Source organism: Phyllostomus discolor, chromosome 13 (assembly GCF_004126475.2).
Source record: "Phyllostomus discolor isolate MPI-MPIP mPhyDis1 chromosome 13, mPhyDis1.pri.v3, whole genome shotgun sequence".
Lineage (NCBI taxonomy): Eukaryota > Metazoa > Chordata > Mammalia > Chiroptera > Phyllostomidae > Phyllostomus > Phyllostomus discolor.
Genome location: NC_040915.2, coordinates 62623891 through 62636331, shown reverse-complemented (window position 1 = coordinate 62636331; position 12441 = coordinate 62623891). Strand labels below are relative to the sequence as shown.

Sequence of the window (12441 nt, the reverse complement as noted above, 5' to 3'; positions counted from 1 at the left end):
TGCATTGGCTTATTACAAGACCTCCTGGGGTCTCTGAGGAGAGAAAAGTAGGATCCCAAACAGACTAGAAATCCTACTTGGGTGTGCAGGGCACCATGTGATGAAGGGGCCAGACACAACCTGACCCTCAGAACAGCACCCTCCACTTGAGTGAGACTTCAGGACCCAGGCAGCTGGACAGGGTCTGTCTTGGGTGGCTCAGTGGTCAGCATGGTGACACTGACGGTTTTGCCAGCCCTGGAATCTCCCTGCCGTGGTGTTCTTCATAGCATGCATCAACGGGTCAGCCCCAGTGGGAGGCTCAAGCAAGGCCCAGGGTTCTGCCTGCAGCTCAGAGGGTGACCTGGGAGCTCAGTTTCTCCACTGGCTCGGGCTCCTGATCAGCCCCTAGGAGGTGTGGAAACCTGTTTGCTTGGTGGCCAGGCCCTGAGAACTCTGAAGTTGGGGTACATGCTCAGGATTTAGTCCACCTGGCCTCCTCCCATCTCCCACTGTGCCCCAGTGTCTACCCTGCAGATGAGTGACAAAAGCACCTTGCTCGACGGATGGTAGGAGCAAGACAGGGAAATGTGGGAATCCTGGAGTTTGGTGCAGTTATTTTGGTTTCCATTATTAACTGAGGCACGGGTAGGGGACAGGCAAGGATGGAGCTGTCCCAGGGATTTGGGGGAAGCTGAGGGTAGGGTCCCTGGGTGGGGGTCTACCCTGCAGGCCTCCCACTGTGGCCCTTCCTCACCATCAGGCTCAGAGGCGTAGGGGGCAGAGGTCTGCTGATTCCCCTGATTTCCATGTAGTGACACTGGAGGGCCCTCCCAGTGGGCTCCTTAGTCCCCTGGGCAGGGCAGCAGGGGTGTTCTCCTAAACTTGGCAGCCAGAGCTCCTCTCCATGTGTCCCCAAGCACATGCACACCCTCCCTTCCCTGGTCTTGCTGAGCCTTCCAAAGGTGAGGCCTGTACCTCCAAACTCGAGAGGGAGCAGAAGAGCCCAGCTGGGCCACATGAGGACAGCAACAGCTGATGACCCTGAGGCCACCCCTCAGGCGCCAGACGCTCTATCCAGCCCTCCCTGGCCGGAAAAAGCTTTTTGACCCTTTAGCCCAGAAGGCACTGCCAAGGGTTGATGCCCCTGGAGGGAAGATGTTCCCATGGCCTGGAGCTGCCCTGGCTTCCTGGGGGCTGTGGAGGGAAGACCTCAGGCCACTGTCCCTCTTTCCCCACCACCCCTCCCCATCCGAGGCTTTCCCAGACTGCCCTTGATTTTCTTTCTCTTGGGAGGAGATGATCTTCCCAGTCTGAGATAGGAGCATGTGTTCCCGGGGTGGTGGCTAGACTGACAGGGCAGGGAGGTGGGTTCACATCTGACTGTCCAGGCCTGGCAGCCTCAATGTCAAACCTGCTTTCCAGACCCATCACAGTGTGAGTTGCCTGGTGACCTACCTGCTGAGCCACAGGGCTACTTGGAGCTGGTCCTCAGGATCAGAGCCAGGTTCTGCACAGCTTGGGAGCTGGTGGCAAGACAGGTAGCTGGAGCTAGGGGGTTGAGAGACCAGGGGCTACTTCTGCTATGGCCCCCTGCCCCCTAGGCTGCTCCACAGTCCTGGCTGCCTGCCCTTTCACACTCCAGCAGGAAGGATTCCCTCCTCCCTTGGTTTAAGCAGAGCTGGCCCTCACCCAGTGCTGTGTGTGGGGGGTGGGGTGGGAGGATGCCCTAGGGATCTATTCAGCCTTGGGCCGGGGCACTAGCAGCTGGTGGAATTTGGGAGAATACAGAAATGAATGCAGGGTAAGCATCCAGGCCAAGTTCCCTTAGGGCAGCGGTCCAGTCCCCCTGCTTTGCTCTACCAAGGGCCACCCTGGATAGATGATACAGGGGGCCAGTGGTCAGGTCAGCTCACCCCTGTGCAGGTGGTAAAACTGAGGCTCAGAGAGACATGCAGTAGACACCCAGAGTGCTTGAGCATGCTGGCTGTGTGGTGGTGTACACAGCATGCTGTGGAAGAAGAGAGGCCCTGAGGTGGCTCAGTTTTCTCTGCTGGAAAAACAGATAGGAGGCAGGCTGGCCCTGGCTCTGTTCCTCTCAGAGCCTAGTTACCTTGATCATAATGCAAGAGCTTGTTTTTGTGGGGTGTGACTCAAAGGGTGGCCTAGCCCAGCCCTTCCCTTGTCTACATTTCTTTCCAGCAGAGACTGCACCTTCTCACCAGGCTTCTGGAAGGAGTGGGTAGTGCATTCTGATTAACCAGCCACTCTGAACCACACCAACCCTGTCCACCCGCCTCCCACCGCTTGCCACTTCCCAATAGGTCAAAGGCATGGAAGAAAGAGGGTCTGACACAGCTCAGCCTATAAGTTTTCACGCAGGGTCACTAAACAGTTTTCCCCTCCCTTTGATCTGCTCTGACACTCTTCAGAGGGATCCTGGGCCTGTGTCTTGAGGGGGAAGGCCTAAGATAAAGTGGGTCAGTGCAGGTCCGTTTGCCATGTGTGTTGAGCCCTGTGGGGACACTTACTTGGGGGGCCTTTCTCGGAATGGGCAGGGGCCTGGAGCCGGATCTGAGACAACTTGCAGCGCCGTTAGCGCTGTTATCATAGTAACTACTGTTCCATCGGCCCCCATTTCACAGCAAGGGGAAACTGAGTCGCAGCCCGGATGGGCAACCTGTGCCCTTGAGATGGCCTTGCACTCTGTCCTTGGCTACACTAAACCCTGCACTGCCAGAATTGTTTCCCCAACTCTACAGGGGAAAAGACCTATGAGCTCTTTTACTGGGGGAAAACCGAAGCTGGAGAAGGACTGGGCCCAAACCCCTGGACAGGAAATATATCACCCCCGCGGGGAAGGAGGGTGCGGGGGAGGGACGAGAAGCCCAGACCTGTTGAAGAAGAGACCCTGACTCGCCCTGGCTGTAGATCTTGCCTCCCACCCGCCCCGCCCACCGGGCCCCGCCCAGGCCCGCCCCGCCTGGGCGCGGCCCCGCCCGATTGGCTGGTCGCCGTGACCGCTGCCAGATCCGCCCCCGCGGGGAGCGAGTCCGCGGAGCTGGAGCTGGAGCGGTCGAGGCGTCGGAGCCGAGCCCGGTCCAGCCGCTGCTGCCCCACCTCCGACTCGCGCCTCCCGAGCCGGCCCAATGCCGGCCGAACTCAGACAGGTTGGAGGGAACTTGGTCCCGGGTGATGGGGCCTGATCCCGGGACTAGCGGCAGAGGGCGGGGCGCCGGCCTTACTCCGAGGACCCGCTTTTGTTCCTTGGAGCCGCGGGCCGGAGGCAGCTATTGTCTGCGCTCCGGACCGGCGCGTCGGGCTGGGCCGGGCGGGGCAGTGGGGTGGGCGCGCCGCTGGAGGCTGTGCTCTGCGCGGGCCGCGAGGTCTCCGGGGGCGGGGCGCGAGGGCCCTGGCCCGTGAGACCCTGCGCAGGGAGCGGGGCTGGGACCTGGTGGGTGCACCCGGGGCTAGCTCCCAGCACAGGTGCTGGCGACAGGGGTGGGGGGCGAAGGCCTTTCGGAGCACCCCTCTCCGTGCAGGAGAGAGGCGGAGTCCGGAGGAGGAAGCCCAGCTAGGCCTCCAGGTCCCGGGGACTCCCTGGGTCTCCCATCCCCTCCAAAGACCCAGCGCGGCTTCGGACTCTGGGGACCTGCGAAGGAGGTTCAGGAGGGAGCTTTAAGGGAAGCCCTGTCTGCAGCGGCAGCGCACGTGAGGGGAGGGGTGGAGGACGGCCCTGCCCACGTGTAGAGACGGGTGGAGTCTCTGAGGAAAACCCGGGCAGTCTGCCTTCCAGTACTGGGGCTGGGGGAAGCATGTGGGCTACCTACACTCTTGCCCAGAGGGGGCAGGGTCCAATAATAAGCCCGGAAACAGGCTGAGTTGAGGAAGAACCTCACCGCGCCCCTTTTGCTGTGAGGTAGGTCTCCCACGCACTTGCCTGCTTGGAATAGCCAATCGCTGCCTGCTCTGTATCCCTGATGTGGCCTCCAGGGATGGAAGGGCCATTGGGGGTGTTGGGGAATGTGACCCACAGTGTGACCAATGGATATGGGCTGGGCTTGGGGAATTTGGGGTGGATGACAGCAAGCTTGGCTTTCTGTCCCCCACAAGGCATCCACTACCCCCTTGGCCTGTCTGCCACTCTACATGAGGCAGTTCCCCGGACAGGAGGACTGCTGCCATAGAGGAGTGAGCTCCAGTCTGCCAGGGCTGCACAGAGGCCATGGCACCAAGGGAGAGGGTGTCTGCGGTGGTCAAGGGCTTGCTCCCTGGTAGGAGATGCCAGCCTGGCTTGTCCTTGTGTCCAGCTGGGATGGCCATGCTGGTGGGAGGGGGCTGTGGCTGCTCCACCCCTCCATCCATTCAGCAGCACCCATCTTACACCCCCTGGGGTTCTGGCCCAGAGGTTATGAGAGCCAGATGTGGGGCCCCACCTCAACCCATTCCTTGTGTTTCCCTCGGGCCCGAGGACAAGGCGAGACACCTGTCCCATGGTTCCTTGTGACTCACACTGTGGGCACTCACTGGTCAAGTGCAGGCAGCACAGGTAGATCCACATCCAGCCTGCCCCCCCACATTGCAGCTCGGCTTGCTTCCTCAGCCCCACCCCCTGGACGATTCCCACATGCACCACAGAGACTTTAGTGGACTTTTGCCCTGGTGGTGGCCCTTCTATGTGCTGTCCCACATCTGGTCACAAAGGTAGACTGGCACTGTCCCCTGGCTGTACCGCAGCCTTGACAACCCAGGCCCTTCCTGTTTCTGTGTAAGGAAGCTGAGCCCTTGGTGTGTGGAGGGGCCCAGGGCCCTTTTGCTGTGCTCAGCTCCATGCCTCCAGGCACCCTCTTGAGAGCATCACCTTTCTGGAGTACTCCAGCCCCCACTGGGAGGCCTGGGCCAGGCCCCTCCCATAAGTTCAAGGGAGCTCATGGGAGAACCTGGCTTGGAGAGCAGCCCCTGTGCAGGCCAGAGCCCATGGGCCATGGAGCAGGTGGACCATGGGTAGCAGTATCATGGGATGTATTAAGGCCCTGGAGGTGGGTGATGGGAGGCTGAACAGTGCTCCCAGTGAGATCTGCAAGAATGAGGCCAGGGCTGGAGAAGGGGTGCTAAGACAAAGTTGACAGGATGTGGCAGGATTTGGGACATAGGGGAGGGCTGGGGGTGGTGTGTCCAGGTAGGTGCTCATGTCTGGGGTATGGGGAGAACCAGGGCTACAGGTCCAGGGATCCCTGAGGGTGGGCTGGCCTGGGTAGGTAGACATGGGTGAGACGGGGGCCCTAGAGCAGGGCCTCAAGGCCAGACAAGGTCCAGGCACACTGGGCAGCTTCCTCTGTTGAGCGCCAACTGTGTGCTGGTCGCCAGCCCACAATCCCATGTCTCCACCCGAAGGTGTTGCAGAGTTCTATGGCGTGGGTCGACCCTGGGACTCTCCCTCCCCTAGGCATCAGTTCGCCCATCTGCTGCCAGCTCTAGACTCCTGTAGTGGATGCCTGGGTGGTGGCGGAGGGAGTCTGGACACATGGTGGAGGACAGGAGGGGTGATGAGTGCATGTGCACACAGACAAGTGCCTCTGGATGGTGGGCACTGTGCACTGAGTGCTGTGAGGACAGTGCACAAACTGGTTTCCTCAGGCCTGTGGGCCAGGCTGCAGTCTCATGTACAGGTGTGTCCAGGTCCCTGTCTGCATGTGTGTGCCCAGGCATGTGAAATGGGGGCCAGGCCCTCCCATGGTCTCCAGCTGACTCAGGCTCCTGCCTGCCTGCCCGCCTGGGTGAAGTCATCGCCTGTTTTTAGCTCCCTGAGGTCATTTGCCAGCAGGGGCTCTCGGTGCCTCCAGATCACGCTGCAGGGCTGCCTGGACTGGGGTTGGTAGGTGATGCTGCGGGATTGTCAGGCCTTGTTGGAGGACCCCAGCTCTCCTTGACACCCTAATCCCCTTGTGCTACTGTCAGAACCTCGCCACAGGCAGGAATGAGAAGATGAAGCTAGACTGCAGAATAGCTTTGGGTCTGAAATGTGCTCCCCCTCCCACCATCCCAGCCAGGGAGTAGCGGCTCTTGTCTGAGAGTGTTAATATATGCAAATATATGCAAACCTACTGAGGGGCCATATCTCACTGGCAGTGCAGTGTCCTGGGCAACAGTCCTGGTCCCCTCATGTCAGTCTTGCTTCCTTCCCCTCCCCCATTTGCAGCCAGCAAGGCAAGGCCTAAGGCCTCTCGAAGCCTGGTCCCCCAGGGCCCAGCAGAGAGAATTTGTTCCCTGCCACACATTTGCTCCCATACTTGCTAAGTACAGGGGCAGCTGAGGCCCCAGCAGTGATGAGCTTTTCCTGAAACTTCTTCTGTTCCAGAACTGTCCTGGCTCTCCAGTGCCCTCGGAGAAGTGCTTGGGCCACCCTGCCCGGCAGCCCTCCAGCATGTCCTTACTTTGGGCCTCAGTTTACTTCTCTTTCCCAGGGAACACTGCTCCTTCCTGGCCAGGTCTCCAACAGGCACTCCACCTGTGTCCCAAGACTGAGAAGGTGACAGCCAAGGCTGTGGCCCACAGTGGGTGCAGTGTGGCTAAAAGGCTTTGTCAAATTGCCTTTACAGATGCCTGAAATTCCCCGGTTACCACTCTATGAGGTTCTGGGTAGATCTTCTGCCCTCTGTCAGACCTCATTTTCCCTTTTAAAAAATCACGTGTTTTTTTCCTGCCTGGGGTGGGGTGGGAGTGTGCATTCTGTAGCGTCTTCCTTTCTGGGTTGACAGCCCAAGGGATGCACCTGTCCTATCATGTTGGTCAGACCCCTCCTTGGACCCCCGAAGAGGTTGCAGGGACTCAGAATCCCGACACTGTGAGGTGCTGCAGGGCTCAAGCATTCCTTCAGAACAGGACCCCAACCTAGGAAAATGTTACACCCTGACGACCTCAGGAGGCAGGCCCTGAAGGCAGCTCCAGCCACCTTTCTCTGCATTACTCCGAGGCCCTGGGACAGGAGCCAGAGTAGGTCTCTGATGCCAGGCGGAAGCAGGTGGGAGCTGCTGGCCTTCCCTGGGCCTCAGCTCCATGTCTGCACAGGGCGTAGGTGCCTGGGGCCCAGCCAGGGGACCCATCCTGTAAGACATGGGACCTGGGCTGCAGAGCAGAGCCTGCCCTTCTGCTGACCCAGCCCTGACTGTCCAGGAATGTGCTCCCCATTGCCCACCCCCTGGGGCTTGGGTTTCAGATCCTACCCATCCTGACCAGATGCTGACCTTGAGACATCGGTGCTATGTGGGGGACCCATATAGTCAGAGACCTATGGGTAGACTCTTGATCTCCTTGCCACTGAGCTGTGGGCTGGCCTGTCCTCTGAGCCTCAGTTTCCCCACTGGCTGGTAGACAGGTGGACCTTGAAAGGACCTCTGTCCAGGGCCATTTTGCTTGGAATTCCATCATGGTCACCCCAGCAGGGATGTTGGCAAGGGGGAAGCACAAGTTGAGAATGAGGCAGGTGTTTGGGAGCTGAGGGCCAAGTTTGGGGACACCTGGGGTGGTGAACAGGGAGGAGTCACTGGTGTTCTTGTCAAGGACAAGCAGGACCCTCTAGCCTCAATCACTGGGCTCTGATACGACACCCAGGGTCTCAGTGAGGGTAGGGCCAGGCCTTGCCCACTCAACACCCCAAGAGTGTCTGGGCCGGAAGGAGCAAGGATATTTTGGTGCTCTGAGTGCACAGGGCATTCTGGGAACTGGGTATTTCTGGCCTGCGAGGGTGTCTGGCTGGCCTTAGGGACAGGGAGACCCTGGGCCACAGGAAGTCAGTGAAGAGTACTGAAGCTGCCACCCCAAGGCTTCTGTGCTCAACATTCCTGAGGTGGGGCAGAGAGGAGGCCCAAGACACCTGGAGAGCATCCTGCGGGTCCTACCTAGCCTTGCGCCTCCAGGAGCCTGCAGCAGTCAGGCCTCACAGCTAAGACATGGCTACCCATGCTTACGCCACTGAAGGCCTGGGCCTTACTTTCCAGCTCAGCCCCAGGAGGCCCCGGAAGGGAGCCTGGCCCTAAAAGGGAGGCTATCCCCTGTGGCCACCCTTGGGATGGGGAAACAGGGCAGGGTCAGCCTGTCAGTGTTCAGAGGCAGGAGCACACTGTTGTCCTCACAGCTGGGGCTGAGACAAACCCTAGGGCCAATGGGTTCTGGGGGCGGGGATGAAGTCACTCCTGGCATCCAGGCCAGCACCTACCTGCACTCTAGGGGGCGATGAGCTCTGAGTCCTCCCACCAACACCCACACCCCTCACCCAGGAGCAGAGCCCGGGCAGCCAGGTCTCACTGGCCACAATGCCGGAGGCACCTGAGGTGCTAGAGGAGACAGTGACAGTGGAGGAGGACCCTGGCACACCCACCTCCCATGTGTCCATCGTCATGTCGGAAGATGGCACTACAAGGCGCACGGAGACCAAGGTATGGCTGGGCCCCAGTGGTTGGCATGTGGGCTATGTAGCCGCCATTGTCCCATCTGTAGAGTGGGCACCTGCCCAGCCTCCTGTGGGCCCCTTGTTCTGGTGGAAGGCAGGCCACTCTGGCCCTGTGGGGCAGTGTCTGGGTCCCTCAGGCTGCCCAGCCCATTGGCTGTCTACTTTCTCACCAGGTCACCAAGACGGTCAAGACAGTGACCACACGGACAGTGCGCCAGGTGCCTATGGGCCCAGACGGCCTCCCCATCCTGGATGGTGGCCCTCCGCTGGGGCACTTTGCTGATGGCCCCCTGGACCGGCACTTCCTGCTGCGTGGGGGTGGCCCAGCTGCCACGCTCTCTCGAACCTACCTCAGCAGTGGGATTGGCTTTCCTGACAGTCCGGAGCCCCGTGACGTTCCCAGCTATGGCAGCCTGTCCCGTGGGCTGGGGGTGCGGCCCCCTCGTGGTGGCCCCCTTGGCCCAGGGCCCGGGGACGGCTGCTTCACACTGCCTGGCCGCCGTGAAGCCTTCACCGAGGGCCCTGAGCCTGTGCCGCCGGCCGGCCGCTCCCAGCCTGAGCGCTTCCAGGCAGAGCCATATGGCTTGGAGGACGACACACGCAGCCTGGCTGCCGATGATGGGGGCGGCCCGGAGCTGGAACCTGACTATGGCACGGCCACAAGGAGGAGGCCTGACTGTGGGCGGGGCCTTCGCACTAGGTGAGCACCCTGCGCCCTGCCACCGCCTCCAGGGAGCCTGCCTTCCCACTCACCTGCCTCAGAGTACCCCACAGGCCCTCTGGCTGCTGGGGTTAAGTTAGCCGGTCATGCACATGTCAGCTGGGCCTCCATTCTTCTCCAGGACAGCAGCAAGGATAGGCTCTAGGATGGTGGAAGTTGTACTGGATGCCCTCCCTGTAGGTCTGGGGCCTGAAAGAAGCTGGTGACAGTGTCCCACTGTCCTACCTGTTGCCCCTGCTCTAGGCAGGTAGCCCTGAAGACAGGAACCCAAGAGGCTCAAGGTGTTTCCCTGAACTTTAGTTTCCCCCATGTGTAGTTACATCTAGAACCCAGACCCCCACCCCTGGCCCTTCTCAGCGAAGCCTCTGGTTCTGTCCTCTCTGCCCTTAGTTTCGCTATCTGTAGAGTAGGAACATGACCGCAGCCTGGGCCCGCAGTGTGCGGCATGACCATGGGCAAGACACCTGGCCCCTCCTGGCCTCGATCCCCTCCCCCGGGGAAGTGGGTTTGATGGTGACAACCCACAGAGGCATCTGTGTCCTGGGGACTGGTGGTCTGAATGCCCCTCAGATGGGCCCACCAGGATGGCCATGTACAGAGAGGGTCCTGCACATGGTCTGAATGCCGCTCAGATGGGTCCACCAGGATGGCCACGTGCAGAGAGGATCAGCTCCTCCCCTGACATCCTGGCAGCAGCCAGAGATGGGCCACATGGGAAGGTGGGACTTCCAGTCGTAAACAGATGTTTCATAGAAACACGTTTAGCTCAGAGTCAGGGGACACCGCCCTGTGATGGAGAGAGCGAGCCATGTCTGGGAGGATGCAAGCCCTGATGGCCATTGCCTGGGGTTTGGTTCTGTCACTGGTTTTGAGTCAGTTCTTACTGGGCTGAGGTATGACTCTCAGCACCCATGTGGTGCTTGGGGCCAAGTACTGACACTCTAGGCCCAGCCCCACCCTCTGTGGCTGTGGGTTCATATTCCCCTGGAAGCCTGCTGGGGCACCTTAGGGACAGGGCCAGCAGCCAGTGAGACGCATTCATGTGCCCTGCTCACTTGCACAGGGCCTACGAGGATGTGGCAGACGATAGCGGTGAGATGATGGAAGAGAGGCCCCCGTTCCCAGCCACGACAGCTCCCCTGGCCCAGCCAGAACGGGGCAGCCTCGGCAGCCTGGACCGGGTGGTGCGGCACTCGCCCTCCGTGGACAGTGCCCGCAAGGAGCCACGGTGGCGGGACCCTGAGCTGCCCGAGGTCCTGGCCATGCTGCGGCATCCCGTGGACCCCGTGAAGGCCAACGCGGCTGCCTACCTGCAGCACCTGTGCTTTGAGAATGAGGGTGTCAAGCGGCGCGTGAGGCAGCTGCGGGGACTGCCGCTGCTTGTGGCTCTGCTGGACCACCCAAGGGCAGAGGTGCGGCGCCGGGCCTGTGGGGCCCTGCGAAACCTTTCCTATGGCCGAGACACTGACAACAAGGCCGCCATCCGGGACTGCGGCGGCGTGCCCGCCCTGGTGCGCCTGCTGCGGGCCGCCCGGGACAATGAGGTCCGAGAGCTCGTCACAGGTGAGTGGTGCCTGGCCGAGCAAGGGCCCCAATCTCTACCTCTGACTTTGCTGCCACTGGTGGGGCTGGCACTGGGCCCTTCCGGCAGGCCCCCTCCCCACTGGTCCCACTCCCCACAGGACAGTGGTGGGGATTGTGTCTTGTGGGACTGGAGTTGCCAGGCAGGGTTGCGTGAGCACCTCTCAGTGTGGCCCCAGAAGTGGTAGGCCTGCCCACCCATGTGGCCGGGAAGGGGTGGGGAAGAGAAGGCACCTGCTGTATCTGGCCCCGGGCTCCCTGCCAGCCCCTCCTCTTGCCCCAGCTCCTTGGGACCCCACCCTCCCCACCCCTGTGGGAGCCAGTGGTGGGTGCCATGTGCCTGGGCCAGGAGAGGCACTCAGGACCTCTTAACAGCTTTCGTCACTTGCTGCAGGCGGTCGGAGCTGGGGCACGGTGGAGGGTGCAGCAGGTCCTGGGCGGGGTCACGTGGGAGATAGGGAGGCTCTGCCCATGGTCAGCACTGGCTGGTCAACGGTGCCCCACAGGCACACTCTGGAACCTGTCATCCTACGAGCCCCTGAAGATGGTCATCATTGACCATGGCCTACAGACACTGACTCACGAGGTCATTGTGCCCCACTCGGGCTGGGAGCGAGAGCCCAATGAGGACTCCAAGCCACGGGATGCTGAGTGGACGACTGTCTTCAAGAACACATCAGGCTGCTTGAGGTGGGGGTGGGGCTTGGCTCAGGCACCCTCTGAGCAGCTGCCCTGGGCTGTTCCTGGTCAAGGAGGCAGGAGCCGGGCACCAGAACCCCGTGCACACGGCTGTCCTGGGGTAGCCGTGTCCCCATGTCCAAGATAACCTGGAAGGCAGCTAGCTGCCCGAGTCCCAGGGCTCAGAGCCCTGTCTGAGTCCTGAGGTTGGGTCCTGATGGGGCTGTACTTACTCCCAAGGGCTGCCTCTGGACAAGCTCGGCCACCTTGTTATGCCCTGTCCCTGCCCGGCTTCAACCCACTCTTCCATCATTGTGACATCCAGGGAATAGGGAGCCAGGGTCCTCATCTTCAGTCTGCCTCAGGGGGCTCACCCCACCCACTATGGCCTCTCCTCTGACACCCTGGGAGGCCCTGCAGGGACCCTGAAGGCAGCCCTGGGTCTCCACAGTCCTGGCTGCCCATCAAGCTGTGCCCTCATGGCCCAATAGGGTCCTGGCCTCAGGAAAAGGAGAACCCAGAGATGTCACTGGGGCAGGAACCAGAGCTGCCTGTGCACAGATTCAGGCCTCTGGACCCACCTCTGCCCCTTTCTAATTCAGGTGGAAATCAGAAAAGCCCCCACCCCCACCCCAGCCACGGAGATACCAGGCTGGAGCCCCTCCCCAGGTCTCAGTGGTTAGGCAGCCCCACCTTCCTTCCCTGCTGCAGGCTGGTGCCATCTGCCAAAAATCCCAACAGGGCAGTGTTAGCGCCCATTTTGCAGAGGCAAACTAACCCCCAAGGCCAGGTGGGGGACTGGGAGCATTTCCGTGGGAGCCAGGGGTCACAGAGCTTGCTCTTGGCCATCCAGGAACGTGAGCTCAGATGGCGCAGAGGCCCGGCGGCGACTTCGGGAGTGTGAAGGGCTGGTGGACGCGCTCCTGCATGCCCTGCAGTCAGCTGTGGGCAGGAAGGACACGGACAACAAGGTGGGCTGACAGGGACAGGACAGTCCCAGCAGGTGCCAGGCAGGGTCAGTCTTGAAACCTCC

General features: G+C 61.1%; 1 protein-coding gene across 11 annotated transcripts in view; it reads left to right on the top strand.

Annotated features, from left to right (window-relative positions):
* ARVCF (ARVCF delta catenin family member) overlaps positions 1-12441 on the top strand; it is a 44981-nt gene that overhangs the window by 24651 nt on the left and 7889 nt on the right. For 8 of the 11 annotated variants that reach the window (XM_036014114.1, XM_028527489.2, XM_028527488.2 and 5 more), the window contains 5 exons: positions 8256-8414; positions 8602-9128; positions 10213-10712; positions 11237-11420; positions 12262-12379. In XM_036014114.1, the coding sequence (XP_035870007.1) occupies positions 8256-8414; positions 8602-9128; positions 10213-10712; positions 11237-11420; positions 12262-12379 (1488 nt within the window). Of the gene's footprint in view, positions 1-3000; positions 3150-8255; positions 8415-8601; positions 9129-10212; positions 10713-11236; positions 11421-12261; positions 12380-12441 lie in introns of those variants that run through there. The other 3 variants (XM_028527492.2, XM_028527491.2, XM_028527490.2) reach the window with 1 other exon arrangement.